Genomic DNA, 17,470 nt, shown 5'->3' on the forward strand with positions numbered 1-17,470 from the left:
GACGTCACTCCGCGATCACGTGACGGCGCCCAGCGCTAAAAATAGCCCCGCGCGCGCGGAGCCCCTCCCCCCTTAAAGGGGCGGCGCCTAACGAGGGGCGGAGCCTGTCCGGGCCTTAAAGGGGCCGCGCAGCGAGTGAGCGTTAGGCGGTGTCGGTGTGTGAATCAGCGTGTAACATCTTCGTGTGACTGTGTGCGTGCAAGGGCACGCAGGTGTGTGAATGAGCATGTAGCAGCATGGGAATGTGAGTGAGTGTGAGCGTGCCAGGGCACACCCGGGTGTGTGACAGGTGACAGGCCATGCTGCACACACACACACGTGCCACAGGCCAGGCGGGAAACGCTCCGCAGGGCACACGCGTGCTCTGTGTGCAGCTGCACGTCAGCCTGCCACACTCACGGGACACGGGGCACACGTAGACACGCGTGTGCAGGACACACATGCACACACACACACACGCCTGTGGCCTTGTCCACGCACGCGTGCGGGTGTAGCAGGCCCGGGTTGGGGGGGGTCATTTAGCCCGTACCACGGAGACGTGCGGGATGAATCACACCGGGTCGGGGCCGCGCTGAGTCACCGGCGGCGCCGCGGGGCTCGGCCGGGTGACGCGGGACACACGCGTGTGCACATGTGACACGCACGGGGAAAAGGGGTGCGTGGCCCTTTAAGGGGCGCGACCGCGCCTCCTGCCCGCCGCCAGGGGGCGCCCGGTGCCGCAGGGGAAGTTCCGCCCCTTCCCCGGGGACCGCGGGTTCGAGTCCCGGCCCCGCCGCTTCCGCCTCCGGGGCCGGGCCGGGGTCGCGGCGCTGCCATGGTAACGGGGCCGGGGGGACGGAGCCGGTTCTGGGGGTGATCTGGGGTCCCCACGGAGGGTCCCCACAAAGGGATCTCTGCGGGCCCCGCGCGGTGACGGGGGGGCCGATCCGCGGTCCCCTCGGGGCCTGTGAGGCCTTTCCGGGGCCCCCGAGCGTCCCACGGCGGAACCTCCGGGACCACCCCGGTCCCCCCAGCCTGTATGTCCCTCACAACCCCGTTCCTGCCTTTATCCCACAGTCCTGCCACTTGCAGAAGCTTTTTGGGACCGACGGGGAGCTGGAGGATGAGGTGAGGGACCCCCAATGGCCTGGGCCCCCCCGAGGTGCGCTGTGCCCGGGCTGAGCGAGCTGCTGAGCCCGGGAGAATCTGGGGAACGCACGGAGCCGTTTGAATTCCCGCTGTTTATTTTCACAGGATTTCCTCTCCGCTGTGGAAGATGCAGAGAACCAGTTTGTGACCCCCGGGCATTCCTCATCCAGCGTCGTCCCGGTTCTTCCCAGTGAACCCCATCCCAGTAACCCCCATCCCAGTAAAGCCCCCACTCTCCGGCCCCTCGCAGGGCAGGGCGAGCATCCCGTGGGATTCCAGGGCCCCCCATCTCGGGGGGCAGCCCCCCAAGATGAGCTGGACAATGACCTTTTCCTGGCGGCCTGCAGGGAGCTGGAGGGTCCCGAGGTGCCCCTGGGGGCTGGCACTGCCCCGGTGCCCCCTGAGCACTGCAAGAAGCCGCCATGGAAGTGCCCAGGGAAGGAGAACGCTCAGGAATGTGGGGTCCCCAAAAAGCTCAGGGTGGGAGAGGAGCTGATCCCTGGTTCCGGGGGGATGCAGGACAGGCAGAGCCCCCTCGCCAGCCCCAAACTGGTGCTGCGGCCCAGCGCGGCCGGTGCCTGCACCCCCAGACCCCCCATTTCCACGGGAAGCTCTGGAGGCTCCATCCCTGCTCCGGGGGCTCCGTGCCTGAGGCCCGTCCAAGCCCCCCTAGCAAGGAGCAGCCCCTCAGCACCCTGGACCCCCCCAGCACAGAGCTGCCCCCAGCCCCGGCTGCCCCCCAAACCCCCCTCAGGCCCCCCCAGCTTCCCGAACCCCTCAGTGTCTCCCAACGCTCCCGGCCCCCCCAGCGCCCCCGTGGTCACCAACCACCTGGTGCAGCTGGTGACAGCGGCCAGCAAAGCCCCCCGGGGACCCCCCCGAGCCCCCGGGCGCAGGGAGAGCCGGCGCTTCCCAGGGCCCGCCGGGATCCTGCCCCAGCAGGTGGGGGGCACGGGGTGGGGGAGACCGGGCAGGGATGGGGTTGGGTGGGGATGGGGATGGTGTGGGAATGGGGTGAGGATGGGGACAGTGTGGGGACTGGGTGAGGATGGGATGGGAACAGCATGGGAATGGGATGGGGATGGGGATGGGGATGGGATGGGGATGGGGATGGGGATCGGGATGGGATGGGGTGGGGATGGAGACAGGGACAGCATGGGAACTGGGTAAGGATGGGATGGGGATGGGAACCGGGTGAGGATGAGATGGAGATGGGGACAGGAATGCAGTGGGTTGGAATAGGACAGAAATGGGAGTGGGATGTGAGTTGGGATGGGAGGGGGACATCATGGGGACTGGGTAAGGATGGGATGGGGATCTGGAAAGCATGGGAATGGGGTGAGGATGGGATGAGTATGGGGACAGCTTGGGAACTGGGTAAGGATGGGATGGAGATAGGGAAGGATGGGATGGGGATGGGATCAGGAATGCAATAGGTTGGAATAGGACAGAAATGGGAGTTGGATGTGGGTTGGGCTGGGATGGGAGCAGCTGATGAAGCCAGGCAGATCCCTGGACATCTCTCCCTGCCCCACAAGCACTCGGGGAAGCTGCTGGAGGAGATCCTGGTGTCGGCTCCCCAGACTCCTGCTCACGGGGCTGTGGCGAAGCCGCGGGCTCAGGTAACCCCCCCATCCCACCCCTGCTCGGGCAGACCCCAGTGGGAATCCCCCAGTGGGACGCTGGCTGAGAGGGAGCCCCTGGGGCTCTGTCACCATGGATGTCCCTGACCCCAGGCGCTGTCCAGCTCCCCGCTGCCCACCGAGGAGGATTTCGGGAAGGGGCCCTGGCTGGCCATGAAAACGGAGCTGGGGCTGGATGAGAGGGACCCCAGCTGCTTCCTCCACACCTACAGCGTGGTCATGGTGCTCCGCAAGGTGAGGGCGGCCCAAGATTCCTGCTCTTCCCTCGCCCCTCAGAGCTGCTTGTAGGGCTGGGAACCTCTGGGGAGGGGGCTGAGCTGAGCCGGGCACAGACATCCACATCCCATGGGTGATGAGGGCTGTAGAATCCTGGGATACCCCACACGGGGTTCAACTCCCAGGCCTGCCCAAGGTCACCCCAAAATCCCCGTTGTGCTGTGCAGGCAGCCCTGAAGCAGCTCCCCAAAAACAAAGTCCCCAGCATGGCTGTGATGATCAAAACCCTGACCAGGAGCAGCGCTGGAGCTGGCGCCGTGTTCCGGGACCCCACAGGTGAGTGTGCCCCCACGGTACCCGTGCCCCCGCAGTTCCTGTGCCCGCTGGGGCTCTGCCCGTCGCCCCCAGGGCTCAGGGATGCCATCCTCGTTGCCAGGGGAGATGCAGGGCACCGTGCACCGGCTGCTGCTGGAGCAGAGGCAGAGCGAGCTCCGGGCCGGCTCCGTGCTGCTCCTGAGGCAGGTGAGGACAAATACAAGAAAAGGATCTCCCACAGTTTTTCACCTCAGGATTTTTCTCAACTCTTGCTAAAATTTCACCCTTCATTTCTTAAGATTTCCATAAATGGGGCCCTGTAATTCGGGGGGTTTATCCAGGAGCTGTCTCTGCCCTCTCTGCAGGTCGGGGTCTTCTCCCCCTCCCACCGCAACCACTACCTCAACGTGACCCCCACCAACCTCCTCAGGATCTTCCCACCTGAGCCCGAGGGCTGCTCCCCCCGGCAGGTGAGGAGGGGGCACTGTTGGGACCCCCAGGGGCGTCTGGGCTATGGGGACCCCCGAGAGAAGGGGGAGGGCTGGATGAATCCCCCAATAATTCACCCCCACTGGGTTTTGCAGGTCCCTGCCCAGGCTGAGCCGGCCCCAGACCCCCCTGCACAGCCCACCCGGGGTGTCCCTGAGGACTGGGGACAGTCGAGGACAAGTGGGCACAGTGCAGAGCAGCGTCCTGGGGGCTTCTCCCTGTGCCCACCGAGCTCTGATCCCAGCTGGGAAGAGCCAGCGGGAGCTGATGGATGTGACATGGGTGAGTCAGACCCACTCTGGGAGGGGAGGAAAAGCTCCGTGTCCTGTGGAGAGCAGGTTCCCAACCTGAGCAATTCCACCCTCACACAAAACTCACGTCCTGCTGTGCCCTGCAGATGACCTGGACGGGCTCCTGGGGGAGCTGCCCGAGGATTTCTTCTCAGCCGCAGCTCAGGTTGACTGTGGCTGAGCCCAGCAGAGGGTGACAGTGCCGAGGAGCAGTGACACACCTGCCACCCACCCACCTGCTCGTCCCTCTGCCTGTCCGTGCTGTTTGTGGTGGAGCTGAGAGCTGGGGAGGCCCAGGGGAAGTGTCCTCAGCACTGTCCCCAATCCTGGGGCACAGGGGCCCCTCTCTCTCCCAAACCTGCATTAAAGGGCTGTTTTGTTTCTGCATCACCTGTGTCCTCGTGTGTCACCCCTCTGTCCCTTCCCTGGCTGGGAGGAGCCGTTCCCGAGGGTCTCACAGCCCCACAGGACTGGTGGGGGTCCCCACATCCCTCCCCATGGGACATCCCCACCTCAGATCCCTCCCCATGGGACACCCCCACCTCGCACCCACCAACAGGTTAAACCGCCCCGCACCCCGTGACTCTGTTTACCACCACGAGTTATTTATAGGGCCCTGGCTCCGGGATTTGATTCCACATCCGTGTGTGGGGCACAGCCCTATTTATAACCCCCCCCCCGAGGCTCAGGGCAGCGCTCGCTGTCCCCGGAGCCTCCCCTGCCCCGCGGGGCTCCCCATGGCCCACGAGTCGTTCGCCTTCAGCCCGTCGGCGCTGCGCTCGCTGCGGCTGCAGCGGGAGCTGCTGGAGCGGGACGATCGGCGCCGGGCGCTGGCCCGGGGATCCACCGAGCGCCGCCTCCCGCCCGCGACCCCCCCGAGCCCCCCCCGGAGGCGCCAGGTCTGCCGCGACCCCGCCGTGCACAACGCGCTCTACGCCGGGGACCTGCGCCGCGTGCAGAGCATCTTCAGGGACGAGGCCACGGCCAATGTGGTGCTGGAGACGGTCAGCGAGGAGCTGGTGTGGTCACCGGAGCAGGGTACGGGGCCGGGGGTCCTTCCTTTCTTCTCCCTTCTCCTTTCCCTCCCGTTCCCCCTGCAAAACAGGTGGGGGGGCCAGGAAAGGGGTGCAGCTCCAGGTGGGCAGGGGGGAGCAGGGTTTGTGGGGGAGTGGGGAGCCTGGAGCGGGGTGAGTGCCCCACGCAGGGCAGCCCCACGGTGCCCCCCTGCTCCCCCCACTCCGGCAGGGCTGTGGGTGGGTGGGTGCGGGTCAGGGGGCTCCAGCTGCTCTCCGGTGTGACCCCGCAGGGCTGTGGGTGGGTGGGTGCGGGTCAGGGGGCTCCAGCTGCTCTCCGGTGTGACCCCGCAGGGCTGTGGGTGCTGAGCCCCCGCCGGCAGCACACCTCCGCCCTGCGCATCGCCGCCGCCCGCGGCTACGAGGACTGTGCCCGGCACCTGCTGCTGCGGGGCGCGGCCGTGGACGCCGTGGTGGGCGGCAGAGCCCCCCTGCACGACAGCGCGGCCGCCCCCCACCCCAACTGCGCCCGCCTGCTCCTGGCCTTCGGCGCCGACCCCAACGTGCTGAGCGCCGACGGCTCGGCCCCGCTGCACCTCTGCACGGCGCCCCACAGCCTCAGGTACGAGCTCACCTGCGCCCCACAGCCTAAGGTATGGGATCACCTGCGGACCAGGGTGGAGCTCATCTGCATGAGAGGCCCCGCCCATGAAATCCTCACTTCTGCCCCACCCACCTAATCTGGGAGCCAGGGGCCTGTGGGGTGTCCTGGGAGGGTCCCTGGGGTGTCCTTGGGAGCATCCTATGGGTGACAGATCTCTCCAGGGTGTCCCTGGGGGTGTCTCATGGGTGACAGGCCTCTCCAGTATGTTCTGAGGCTGTCCCTAGGGATGTCCCACGGGAACCATGGGCACGTCCTGGTTGTGTCCCATGGTTGCCAAAGTGTCCCCTCACCCTTCCCACCCTATCTCCAGGTGTGCGGAGCTGCTGCTGGCGCACGGGGCGCAGGTGAACCTGGGCACCCGTGACCGCCAGGTGACAGCGCTGCACGTGGCGGCGCGCCAGGGGCTGGTGGCCCACGTGGAGCTGTACCTGCACCACGGCGCCGACCCCTCCGTGCGCACCCACCAGGGCGAGACCCCCCTGAACGCGGCGGCGGCGGCGGCCGAGCGCCCCGAGGACTCGGAGCGCTTCCTGCGCGTGGCCGAGCGGCTGCTGGAGGCCGGCGCCGAGCCCGGGGCCGCGGGGCGCAAGGGCCACACGCCGCTGCACAACGCCTGTGCCAACGGGCACCCCGCCATGGCCCGGCTGCTGCTGCGCCACGGCGCCGACGCCACCGTCCCCAACGGCGCCGGGGACACCCCCATGGACTGCGCCCTGCGCGCCGTGCGCGAGTACCGCCAGCAGCGCCCCGAGGAGACCCTCACCCTGCTGCTGGACCACGGAGCCCTCCCCGCGCACCCCAAGGTGGGGCAGGGGGTGACGGGGGCACGGGGAGGTGGCACTGGTGGTGGCACCCCGCCCGGTGACACGGCTCTGCTGGCAGATGCTCAGGCTGTGCTGCCAGCACCCGCCGGCGCTGGAGGTGATGCTCAACGCCTACGACCGCGTGCCCCCCGCCGACGGCTGGGTGGAGGCCGTGCCCCCCGAGCTCTGGGAGGTAATGGGGTGTCCTGGGGTGTCCCCGTGTCCCCAGCCACCCCACTGAGCCCCTGTCCCCCCACAGGAGCACCAGGAGTTCTATGCCTCGGCCGTGCGCATGGCGGGTCGGCCGCGGCGGCTGCAGCACCTGGCACGTGTGGCCATCCGGCGTCACCTGGGCGCCCGCTGCCGCGCCGCCGTGCCCAGGCTGGCACTGCCACCCCCCCTGCGCCGCTACCTCCAGCTGCCCATCGAGGGGCTCATTTCCTGAGGGCGCTCTGTGTGTCCCCACTGGAGTCCCCTCCATGTCCCCTTGCTCCCCGTGCACTGGTGTCAATAAAGGACATGGCAGAGGTGGCCCTTGAGGCGTCTTTGTCCCTGTGGGAGCAGGGTGGGCAATGGCGGCTGCTGTGGGGACAGGGGACTGTGGGGACAGGGGATAAGGGGAGACAGGGAATGGGGGGAGAGTGGACGAGAGGGACAGGGGATGAGTGGGGACAGGGGACTGTGGGGACAGAGAATGAGCAGGGACAGAGCCAGTGGGTCACAGGTGGCAGGGAGGGGACAGACGGGCCCTGGAGGACACGGAGACTGTGGTGGGGGTGACAGCGCGGCCGGGGGGGTCCGGTCCCCGTCAGGCCCTGTGGGTTCTCACGGTGCTCCCGAGACCCCGCCCCGCCGCGACTCCGCCCCAACAAACCCCGCCTCCCGTCATAGTCCCGCCCACTTTATAGCCCCGCCCACGTAGGGGTGAGTCAAACTGGCTCCGCCCCTATTTACCACGCCCACTGGGCGCGGCCGTGACGTAACCCCGCGCGCCCACCGGCCCGTCCCGCCCCCTAGCGGCGGCGCGCTGTGACGTGGCGCTTCCGGCGCGGGCGGCGGCGGCGGGAGGCGGTGAGTGGGGGGGGGGGGGTACCGGGACCCCCCGGGGATGGCGGGGACACCCCGGGACCGACAGGGACACACCGGCACCCCCGGGATGGCCGGGAATGGCAGGGACACACCGGCACCCTCGGGATACACGGGGACCGGAAGGGACACACCGGGACCCCCGGGGACGGGCAGGGACACCCCCGGTTCCTCCCGCCCCGCCGCGCCCGGGCCCCGCTGACCGCATCGCTCTGCTCCGTGCAGGTCGGGGATGGCCTGACCCTGCCCCGCTGGGCACCGAGGGGCTGCGGGACCCTCCGGGACCCCCGGGAGCCTCCACCGGGCCCGGTGAGGTGAGCGCAGCGCTGCCGCTTCGGCGTCTCGGGAGCGAGGAGGAAAACCCGCAGCGAGGAGCTCCCGTCCCTGCGGCCTCCGGGCACCGGGAGCAGCAGCCCCGGTGTCTGTTCTGAGCCCGGAGGCAGCGCCGGGGCACAGCTCGGTCACACCGGGAACCGCTCGGGGGTGGCGGAGATGGAGCCCCCGGCCGCCCCGCTCATCCCGGGCGTGGGGGACGAGGTGACGCTGGTGGCCGGGCTGGCCGTGCTGGCGCTGGCGCTGGTGCTGGCCTGGCTGTCCACGTACGTGGCCGAGGGCAGCGGGCAGCTCCTGGGCACCGGGGACGCGGCCGTCATCCGCCTCGGGCCCCTCCCGCCCTACGCGGGCACCGCGGGGGCGGCCGAGGCCCCGGAGCCCCCCGGCAGCGCAGAGAGCGCGGAGGAGAAAGCGGAGGAGGAACGGGGGGCGGCGGCGCGGGCGGACAGCGGGAGCGGCCCCGGTGCCGGTCCCGGCCGGGAGCAGCTGCCGGACACCGAGCCCGGTGCCACCGGGGCGGGGAACGCCTGTCCCGGCCTCATCAAGATCCGCCTCAAGTTCCTCAACGACACCGAGGAGGTGGCGGTGGCGCGGCCCGAGGACACCGTGGGGATTCTCAAGAGGTGAGGCCCGGGTGAGCAGCCCCCTCCCGGTGCAAACCGCCCCCTCCCTCCCGCGGGCCGGGGCGGGCTTTGATCCCTCCCGTTGTGCCGAAAATACCCCGTGGGCTTTGAAACGGCGCGTTTGAAAGAGGCGGCGGCGGCGCGGTGGCAGTGCCGTGGCTGTCCCCTCCCCGTTACACAGTGCGGGGGTCCCCATCCCGGATTGTGTCCATGTGGGGGGGTTCCTATCCCGGGTGGGGGTCCCCGAGCCCCTCTCTGCCGCCTCCAAGCCTCCCTCGTCCCGCAGCAAATACTTCCCGGGCCAGGAGAGCCAGATGAAGCTCATCTACCGCGGGCAGCTGCTGCAGGACCAGGCGCGCACGCTGCGCTCGCTGCGCATCACCGACAACTGTGTCATCCACTGCCAGCGCTGCCGGGGCACCGGCGCGGCCGCCCCCGCGCTGCCCGAGCCCGGCCCCGCCGGCCCCGCGGCCCCGGCGCTGCCGCTGGGCGGGGGCACGCTCATGGTGCCCACGGTGATGGTGGTGCTGGCGCTGGGCTGGTATTTCCGCATCAACTACCGGCAGCTCTTCACGGCGCCGGCCACCGTGTCGCTGATCGGTGTCACCGTGCTCGTCACCTTCCTGGCCTTCGGGCTGTACGGACAGGCGGGCTGAGGGGGAAGGGGCTGGGGAGGCACCGCGGTGTCGCCGCTGTCCCTGCTCTGTGGCCGGAGCCAGCGCGGTGGCGGCTCAGCGTGTACGTGCCAGCCTTGCTGCCGGACTTTACCCCCCAAAAAGGGGCTGTGCCCCCCTCAAACCCCGCTGCTCCCACCCCAACCCCAGCTCCGGGGAGTGGGACAGCACCGGAACGGGCCGTGGCTTCTTCCCAAGGACTTTTTAATGCAAATAAAGGGTGTCAAGTCACCCCAGTCAGTGCTTGCCTTCCTGCCCTGGGGCTGCTCTCTCCTACCCACCCACACTTCTGGGGGGCATAAAAACAAATCCGGCCCCACCCGTGGTGAACGGAGTGGGGGGAGATGGATGGGAGGGGTAAAGGTCCTGTTAATTAAGGAGCTGTAATTAATGCCAGGGATACCAAGTCAAGATGCAGTTTTATTTACAGGGGCAGCCACAACCCACTCACGGGACACACAGACCTCACAAGGGCTCAGTTCCCCTGCGGGGGGGACACGCAGAAACACCGGGGGGGGGGGGGTGAGGACACCGACCGGGGGGGGTCACAGGGCACAATCTGAGCCCCCCAAACCCCACTGCACCCCTTGGACCCCAAATTGCAGCGCCTCTCCTGCAGGGGAAGGGGCTCAGGCTGCCTCCCCCACACAGCCCCAGCTCGCCATGCCCCCCCCCCCAGGCAGTTTGGGGTGGTTCCCCGTGTTTTTGGGCGCCCACAGCCCCGTGCTCAGGCCCCGGGGCACACAAAGGCCAGCTTGGCATGCCCCGGTGGCCAGACCGGCCCAGCCCCAAAGCTGCAGCAGGAGGGAGCACACGGGGGTCCCCATGCAGGGGGGGCTGCAGCGTTCTGAGGTGCCCAGGGCTCTGCAGGACCCCCCCCCCCAGCCCAGCCTTTAGCAGCAGTTTGAAAACAAATAGTGAATCCAGAGTCAGAGCACCATAATGTGTGATCCCAGCGAGAGGACGGGGGTCAGACAGCCATGGGGGGACAGCAGAGGGGATGGAGCCAAGCCTGTCCCCAGCACAGCCCCTGGGATGGACAAAGCTGCAGGGAAGGAGGGGATCCCAGGGCAGGGGTGAGCTGGATCCAGCCAGAGGGACCTGTCCCCCCCCGGCCCGCACAGCGGGGCGCTGGTCCCGGCCCCCCAAACAACAGCAGAGCCTGTGGGGGGTGCAAACACCTGCCAGAGCTGTGGGGGTCCCCACCGACCCCCCGAGTGCAGCAGCAGGTCCCCAGGCAGGCGTGGAGGGCACGCAGAGCTGCCCTGGGGACACCAGGAGTGGGGGGCTCTGCACTGAGGCTGGGCTGGGCTTGCCCCCCAGTTCTGCTCCATTCCCAGCTCCACTCTGGCAGGTTGGGGTGCCCCCTCCCCAAACAGTTTGGCACAGGGATGGTCACAGCAGCTCCCCCCACCCCCAGACCCACCCCTGAACAGCCCCAAACGTGAAGGATGCAGCATGCAGCCCCCTGTAACCCCCTGTGTGGGCACTGCCAGGCCCTCGGGACCCCCAACAGCCAAATGCAGGCACAGCTGAACAGATCTGGGGGTGACGGGGTGCTCCCTTGTCCTCTGAGTGTGACCCCCCCTCCTGAGCCAGCCCGACCGGCGAGTGCCAGCCCAGGGCAGGGGGATTCACCACCCCCTGACCCAGGCCCAGAGTGTCCAGGTGCCCCCCACCCCAGTGGGGTGAGTGAGGAGCGGGTGTGGGGGGCACAGCTGGCTTTGGGGGTGCTGGGAGGGAGGGAAAGGGGGGCTGTACCCCCATGTCTGAGGGCGACCCCCAACAGGAGCCCCAGGTACAAAAACTGTCACAGAATAAATAGAGGCACCGGGGCAGGGGGGAGGAAGGGGGGCACTAACGGGGGCTCCCCAAATCCAGCCCCACTCCAGCGACAGCTGAGTCCTCTGTGCCCCGGTACCCACGTTGTGTCCGGCCCGGGGGGTGCCTGGGGGCTGTCCTGGCCCCTGTCCGTCCCTCTGTCCGTCCTGCCCCTCCCCAGCTCGGCGGGGCTCAGTTGTTGATGTCGTCGTAGATGCTGGGGGTGTGGGGGGCGGGGGGCTTGGGCTTCTTCTTCTTGCTGGAGCCGAGCCCTGGGGCGCCGCTCACCAGCCCCAGGTGCGGCTTCTTCTTCTTGGTCTTGCGGGACTCGGAGTTGTTTGTACCTGGGGAGGGGAGGAAGGGAACAAAGGGGGGTGTCAGGGAGGAGATGAGCCCTAAAACGGAGTGGGTGATGCCCAACTCTGGTCAATACCCAAGAAAATGTACCCCAAAATGTTCCTGCCCCTCCCAAGTGGAGGACAAGGTGCTCCAGGCTTTGGAGCCATGATCTGTTCAACCTCTCTTGTACTGGGGACGTGCCAGAACAGCCGGGTTTGCCCCCTCAGAGGGGTCTGAGCCCCAGGATTTGCCCCCCAGCCCCTGAACACTCACTGGCTTTGGAGGAGGCCGAGTCGGAGGGGGAGATGTCGGAGGAGCCGTCCCACTGCAGGCGGCTCATCAGGGCCTGGCTCTCGGCCACCTCGAAGCTGTCGTTCTCCACGCCGCCCTCGGCCTCGGGCAGGGACCTGGGCACAGGTGTGACACAGGGCAGGAGGGGACAGAGCCCCCCCAATGCCAGGGGGATGGCATTCCCCAGGGGCAGGGACCTGGGCACAGGTGTGACACAGGGCAGGAGGGGACAGAGCCCCCCCAATGCCAGGGGGATGGCATTCCCCAGGGACAGGGACCTGGGCACAGGTGTGACACAGGGCAGGAGGGGACAGAGCCCCCCAATGCCAGGGGGATGGCATTCCCCAGAGGCTCAGCCCAGCCCTCACCACCCTGCTGGGCTGCAAATCCCAAGCCCAGCCCTGGGCTCCCACCCCCTGCAGGCCTCCCCAGGGCTGTCCCTGTCCCCAGAGCCACCTGAGCACCCCGTGCAGCCCCCCAGTCCCTGTTGCACAGTGACCCCAGACCCTGGGGACCCCGATGTGCAGCCACTTACGCAGAGGGCCCAAGGAGGTAAACCCGGACTGCCCTGCGCTGCTCATCCGTGTGCTGGGGACACCGCAGGGACCTGGGGGTGAGACACGGCGCTGAGCTGGGCCTTCCCCCCTCCCGTGGGTTGTGGGAATATTGGGGACCCTGGGGAAGCCCCCCAGAGTGAGCAGGGCCGCCCTCACCTGGTGCACATCTTCTTGGTGTGTTCGGAGATGACCCCGCATTGCTGGGGAGGGAAGGGACAGGTGAGTTTGGGGGGGACAGGTGAGTGACCCCAGGGCTGTGCTGCACCACCACAGCCTCCCAGTGCTGAGGCCCAGACAAAGCAGCCACCACCCCACGATCAGGACCTGCTGCAGGTCCCCATTCCCAGCCTGGAAACCAGCCCCAGTGGGATGGAGCCTGGCTGGGAGAGATCCCCGGGGTGCCATCCCCTGTGGAGCCCCCCTGTCCCTGTCCCTGTCCCATCCCCTCACCGTGGTGAGCAGCGTCCGCAGCTCCTCGGGGCCCAGCGTCTCGTAGTTGATGCCAGCTGAGTTGCTGTACTGGGGGGGCAGAGAGCAGGCTCAGGCCTGGGGGGACCCTCCTGGGGGGCAATTCAGCCCCTGGGGAGGCACAGCAGGGACTGGCAGCCATCTCCCCCATCCCAGGCTCACCTTGAAGGGGTCGGGGTTCCCGCCAATCTCACCTGGGAGGGAGGAAAGGTGAGGGGGGGGTCCTGCCCCCAGCCTGGGACCCCCAGGGTCCCCTCCCACAGCCAAGGAGAGGTCCACCCCCCCCACCCACTGCAGCTGCCCCACCCACCCCAAATACCCCACCCCTACATGTGCCCAGCCCCTGCAAGCCCCGCCCCAAAGGTGTGAGCCCCTCCCCATTTTTAGCCCCACCCCAAAGGTGTGAGCCCCTCCCCATTTTTAGCCCCACCCCAAAGGTGTGAGCCCCTCCCCATTTTGGCCCCACCCCAAAGGTGTGAGCCCCGCCCCATTTTAGCCCCACCCCAAAGGTGTGAGTCCCCGCCCCCATTGTAAGCCCCGCCCCCTCACCATTTTTGTGTTTCAGGGACTTGGACCTGCGGGGTGAGTTGGGGTTCTGCAACGAGAGGGGGGTGTTGGGGGTGTCCTGTGTCCTCCCCGCGCCCCCCACCCTTCCCTGCACCCCTCACCTTATCCGACTTCCTCTTCTTTGCTGTGGGGAGAGACAGAAAGGAAAAGTTTGACCTTTTCCAGGGCCTGCAGCCCCAAGCCCAGAGCCACTGCTGCCTCCCACCACCCACGGCTGCTCTCCCCCTACACACCCACCCAGGACCGGGATTCAGGGGCCTTGGGGCAGGCAGAATGTGTCCCCCACCCCTCAGGACACCAAGGACCCCTCCCTACCTTTCTTCTCAGAGCCATAGGACCAGTCATTGTCATTGATGTCATCGTTGTCCTCCTGGTCACTCTCTGACTTGTTCAGGTTGTTGCTGCTCGCGATCCTGAGCGGGGAGGGGAAGGAGATCATGGCTGGGGTCTGCCCCACGTCCTCCACGGAACCCCAGCATGCATCCCATGTCCCCTGGTACCCTCCCATCCTCCCCTGCAGCCAGGGATCCAGACAGGAGTCCCTGGAAGCCACCAAGGCAGGGAATACAGAACATCCAGGAGGGACACAGGAGCCAGGAGGGACAGAGCACCCAGGAGGAAACACAGGAGCCAGGGGGGACAGAGCACCTCAGGGGGACAAACATGACTCAGGGGGGACACAGGACCCGGGGTTCCCAGCTCATTTTCCCAGGAGGGATAAAATGGCAGGGAGGAACAAGAGGAGCTCCAGGGGCAGGGAAGAACAAGAGGAGCTCCATGGTGAACCAAGCTGGACACCCCCAGCATGAAAAGCGAGGACCGGGGCGACCCAGACTTGGCCGAATTCCCATCCCAGGCTCCCCAGAGCTGGAACCCACAGCACCCCCGGGGTGAGACCCCCCCAGGCAGGCCCCGGTGCCTCAGTTTCCCCGGAGCTGCAGCCCCACCTGCGGTTGGCGATGCGGCTGCTGTTGCGGCCCATGCCCAGGCACTTCTCCAGGTGCGGGGCGAAGCGCGAGGCGGCGATGCTGCGGCTGCAGTTGGGGCACACGCACTCCTTGTTCTTCCACTGGTTGTACACCTGCCCGAAGATGTCCACGCCCGGCTGGTCCACGATCTCTGCGGGGGGACACGCTCAGGCCCTGCCCTGACACCCCACATCTGCTCTGGGGGGGCCCTGGGGATGCCAGACCCTCCCCACAGCCTCAGCAGGGCTGAAAGCAGGGGGTCTCTACCTCCCACCCACAGCCCAGCTGTGCCCCCCAGGGCCCCAGCACCACATTTTGGGGGTCAGTGCCCCCCCATTTACCTCTCTGGTCATTGCTGGTGGGACATTTGTGTGTTTAATGGCCATCAGCTGCCCTCAAACCTAAATCCCTGTGTGTGGGGAGCACCAATCCCCTCAGAGAAATCCCCATCAGCTGCCCTCAAACCCAAATCCCTGTGTGTGGGGACCACCAATCCCCTCAGAGGGCACGGGCCTGGCTGTGTCCCTGTCACCAGCGTCACCCTGAGCCCTGGGGAACTCGGGGGGCTCACCAAAGTCCTTCATGCTGTCGGGGTCCGTGTCATCCAGGAAGAAGTAGCCGCACTTGACTGCCCGGTGCACCTCGAAGCACAGCCCCAGGCAGGCATCCTCCACCAGCTCCGTGTAGATCTCGTGTGCGATGGCCTGGGGGCCCAGGGGGGGCGGTTAGGGATGGAGGGGGGACACACGGACACCCCAGGGGACAGACAGACCCCCCAGACAGGACAGCTCACCTCCAGTTTGCTGTTATCCAGGCCAGACAAAGACATATCCTCCATTTTCATTTGCAGCTGCTTGTGGAGAAGTCACGCCGAACGCTCATAGCACGGGACAGGGGGAGCTGGGGGCACGGGGGGGGGGTCTCACTGGCACCTCCACCCTCACCTGCAGACCCCTCCCCATCCCTTCCCAGCCAGAACCCCACTGCACAGCCTGGGATGCCCCCAGTCCTGGGGTTAAACCCTCCAGGAGTGAAGTGGGTGGGATCTTGGGGGTCTCCCAGCTGGGTAGGACCCTCCCCAGCCTGGCATGGATCCCCCCCCAGGTTAGTGGGGGACACTGGCTGACATGGGTGGGATGTCCCCCACTGTCCCCCCACCCCTCAGGCCACCTTGGACATGCCTGGCCTTCAGAGAGGTGTCAAACCCCTCAGGAACCCCACCTCACCCCCACATTGTCTCAGGACTGTAGTTGAGCACAGGGGACTCAGGGTGTCCCCAAACTGTCCCCTCCCAGTGGGTTTTGCTGCATCACCCTCCCTTGCAGCAGATGGAGGGGGGACAGGGCAGGGAGGGGAGCACTGTGTGCCCCCCCCAAAATGGGGCCTGGCCTCTCTCCCAAACAATGGGAGTCTAAAGACCCCAAAGTCATGGTCAGACACCCCCAGCACCCATCAGGGCTGAGCAGTGGAACCCCTGATTGTCACTGGGGGAGCTGGGGGGACTCTGCCCAGCCACTGGGATGGGGGGACTCAAGAGGGGTCTCCACACCCCCCTACACACCCCAATCCCGCTGATCCAGAGATTTCTTCCTTCCACAACAGAAAGAGGAAACAGGGGCTGGAATTGGCTCAGCCCCCAGTGCACCCCCCAAGCTGAGGCAGAAAAGGGAGAGGGAGAATGGGGGGTTCAGGGGATCTCCCATAGGGCTGGGGGGGCCAGGGAGGGTCCCAGGGGCTCTCAGGATCAAGGTGGGGGTAGGGAATGAGGGGTCTCAGGGCCTGGGGGTCCAGGGGTGCTGCTGGGAGCTCTCAGGAGAGGAGGGTGGGGGGCACAGACAGGAAAGGGGGAATAGGGGCGGCTCGGGGGGGTCTCTAGCGAGTCTGGGGGAGACAAGGGAGAGCCCCGGAGCTCTCGGGAGCGGATGGAAAAACAGGAAAATGAGGGAGGAAGGGAGATCTGAGGGCCGCGGGGGTCTCACATAGGGCTGGGGGGCCCAGTGAGGGTTGTGGGGACTCTCAGGAATCGGGGGGGGCAGGCAAGGGAGGAGAAGGGGATCTCAGGGGTTCCCCACAGGCCTGGGGGGGCCGAGAGGGCCTTGGGGGCCTTCAGGTAGAGAGCGAGGGAGGGGGAAGAGGAAGGGGAGGCTGAAGATCCCGGGAAGGTCCCGGGGCCTCCGGGACGGGGGCTGGGAGGGCACCGGCGGGGCGGCCCCGAGGCTGATCCCGGGCGGATCGCGGGGTCCCGGGGCGCCCCGGGGCGGGGTCAGCAGGCCGCTCTCCGGTGCGGCGGGGCCCCACGGGCGGGCGGGCAGGGCCCCGAGGGCGGGAGCTCCGGGCCGGGAGGGGCGGCTCGGGCGGTCACTCACCGGCGCGGAGGGTCCGCCGGGGCCGGGGCGGGGCCGGCTCAGCGCCCCCCGCTGCCCCGGCGCGGGGCCCGGCGGCGACTCGCCATGGTCGGGGCCGGTGCGGGGCCGTGCCGAGCGGACGGAGCGGCCGGGCCGGGCCTGGCGGTGCCTCCGCCCGGCGGCGGCGGCGGCGGCCCAGGGGGGTGAAGGGGGTGAGGGAGGGGCGGGGCGGCGCGCCCGGCGCGCGCACGGCCCGGCCCCGCCCCGCCGCCGCCGGCCAATGGGGAGGCGCCGTCAGGGGCCGCGGCCAATGGGAGGGGCCGGAGCCGCCGCCGCCGCGCGGGGCCTCGTCAGAGTCACGGGGGAGGGGCGGGGCGGGGCGATGGGGCGGAGCCAGGATGGGCGGGGATGTGGTGGGCGGGGCTTGGAGGGGCGGGGCCTGAAGTTCCTCCCGCACCCCCCGAATCCCCCCAGAACCCCCGAACCCCCCGACCCTCACCCCTACATCCCCCACTGAGAACTCCCAGTGACATTCCAGCTCCACGGATGCCTCCAGATCCCACCCTGCAAACCCCCAGCGCCACAGAACCCCCAAAATTGAGCCCTCCCCCAATGGACCCCCCCAAAGGAGATCCCACAGGAAGGAGGAAAAACACTCCTCACGCTTGTCCGGTTTTTTTTTTTCCTAAAGTTTTATTTTTTTATAGTAATGACATGAGAACAGAAACATTATTTTTCACTTTATTATACAAAAAAAAAAAAAAAAAAGAGAAAAAAAAAAGGAAAAACAAAAAACCCCAAAAAACTCAAAAAATAAACAAAACAAAACAAAACAAA

General features: G+C 67.5%; 4 protein-coding genes across 4 annotated transcripts; 3 read left to right on the forward strand and 1 right to left on the reverse strand.

Moving 5' to 3' along the window:
• Nucleotides 1-754: 754 nt before the first annotated feature.
• On the forward strand, nucleotides 755-4,688 carry HROB (homologous recombination factor with OB-fold). Its single transcript, XM_054281726.1, has 10 exons — nucleotides 755-817; nucleotides 1,057-1,107; nucleotides 1,234-2,070; nucleotides 2,667-2,750; nucleotides 2,865-3,005; nucleotides 3,215-3,323; nucleotides 3,424-3,509; nucleotides 3,668-3,772; nucleotides 3,887-4,073; nucleotides 4,189-4,688. Exons 1-10 carry the CDS (start codon nucleotides 815-817, stop codon nucleotides 4,260-4,262), a joined length of 1,677 nt encoding a protein of 558 aa, XP_054137701.1. The 5' UTR covers nucleotides 755-814; the 3' UTR covers nucleotides 4,263-4,688.
• A 130-nt stretch (nucleotides 4,689-4,818) lies between these two features.
• On the forward strand, nucleotides 4,819-7,067 carry ASB16 (ankyrin repeat and SOCS box containing 16). Its single transcript, XM_054281736.1, has 5 exons — nucleotides 4,819-5,119; nucleotides 5,449-5,716; nucleotides 6,069-6,561; nucleotides 6,641-6,754; nucleotides 6,821-7,067. Exons 1-5 carry the CDS (start codon nucleotides 4,819-4,821, stop codon nucleotides 7,004-7,006), a joined length of 1,362 nt encoding a protein of 453 aa, XP_054137711.1. The 3' UTR covers nucleotides 7,007-7,067.
• A 490-nt stretch (nucleotides 7,068-7,557) lies between these two features.
• TMUB2 (transmembrane and ubiquitin like domain containing 2) lies at nucleotides 7,558-9,509 on the forward strand. The gene is made up of 3 exons (XM_054281744.1): nucleotides 7,558-7,632; nucleotides 7,873-8,603; nucleotides 8,890-9,509. Exons 2-3 carry the CDS (start codon nucleotides 8,140-8,142, stop codon nucleotides 9,257-9,259), a joined length of 834 nt encoding a protein of 277 aa, XP_054137719.1. The 5' UTR covers nucleotides 7,558-7,632; nucleotides 7,873-8,139; the 3' UTR covers nucleotides 9,260-9,509.
• Nucleotides 9,510-10,984: 1,475 nt separating this feature from the next.
• Nucleotides 10,985-16,709, reverse strand: ATXN7L3 (ataxin 7 like 3). Its single transcript, XM_054281743.1, has 13 exons — nucleotides 16,655-16,709; nucleotides 15,082-15,188; nucleotides 14,860-14,992; nucleotides 14,268-14,439; nucleotides 13,636-13,733; nucleotides 13,422-13,444; nucleotides 13,303-13,348; nucleotides 12,916-12,947; nucleotides 12,736-12,804; nucleotides 12,442-12,485; nucleotides 12,264-12,335; nucleotides 11,711-11,844; nucleotides 10,985-11,442 (listed from the first exon to the last, which is right to left on the reverse strand). Exons 2-13 carry the CDS (start codon nucleotides 15,130-15,132, stop codon nucleotides 11,291-11,293), a joined length of 1,026 nt encoding a protein of 341 aa, XP_054137718.1. The 5' UTR covers nucleotides 15,133-15,188; nucleotides 16,655-16,709; the 3' UTR covers nucleotides 10,985-11,290.
• Nucleotides 16,710-17,470: the final 761 nt, after the last annotated feature.

This window comes from Melozone crissalis, unplaced genomic scaffold (genome assembly GCF_028551555.1).
Source record: "Melozone crissalis strain CALT ecotype California unplaced genomic scaffold, PUWL_Pcris_2 ptg000032l_1, whole genome shotgun sequence".
NCBI classification, from domain to species: Eukaryota; Metazoa; Chordata; class Aves; order Passeriformes; family Passerellidae; genus Melozone; species Melozone crissalis.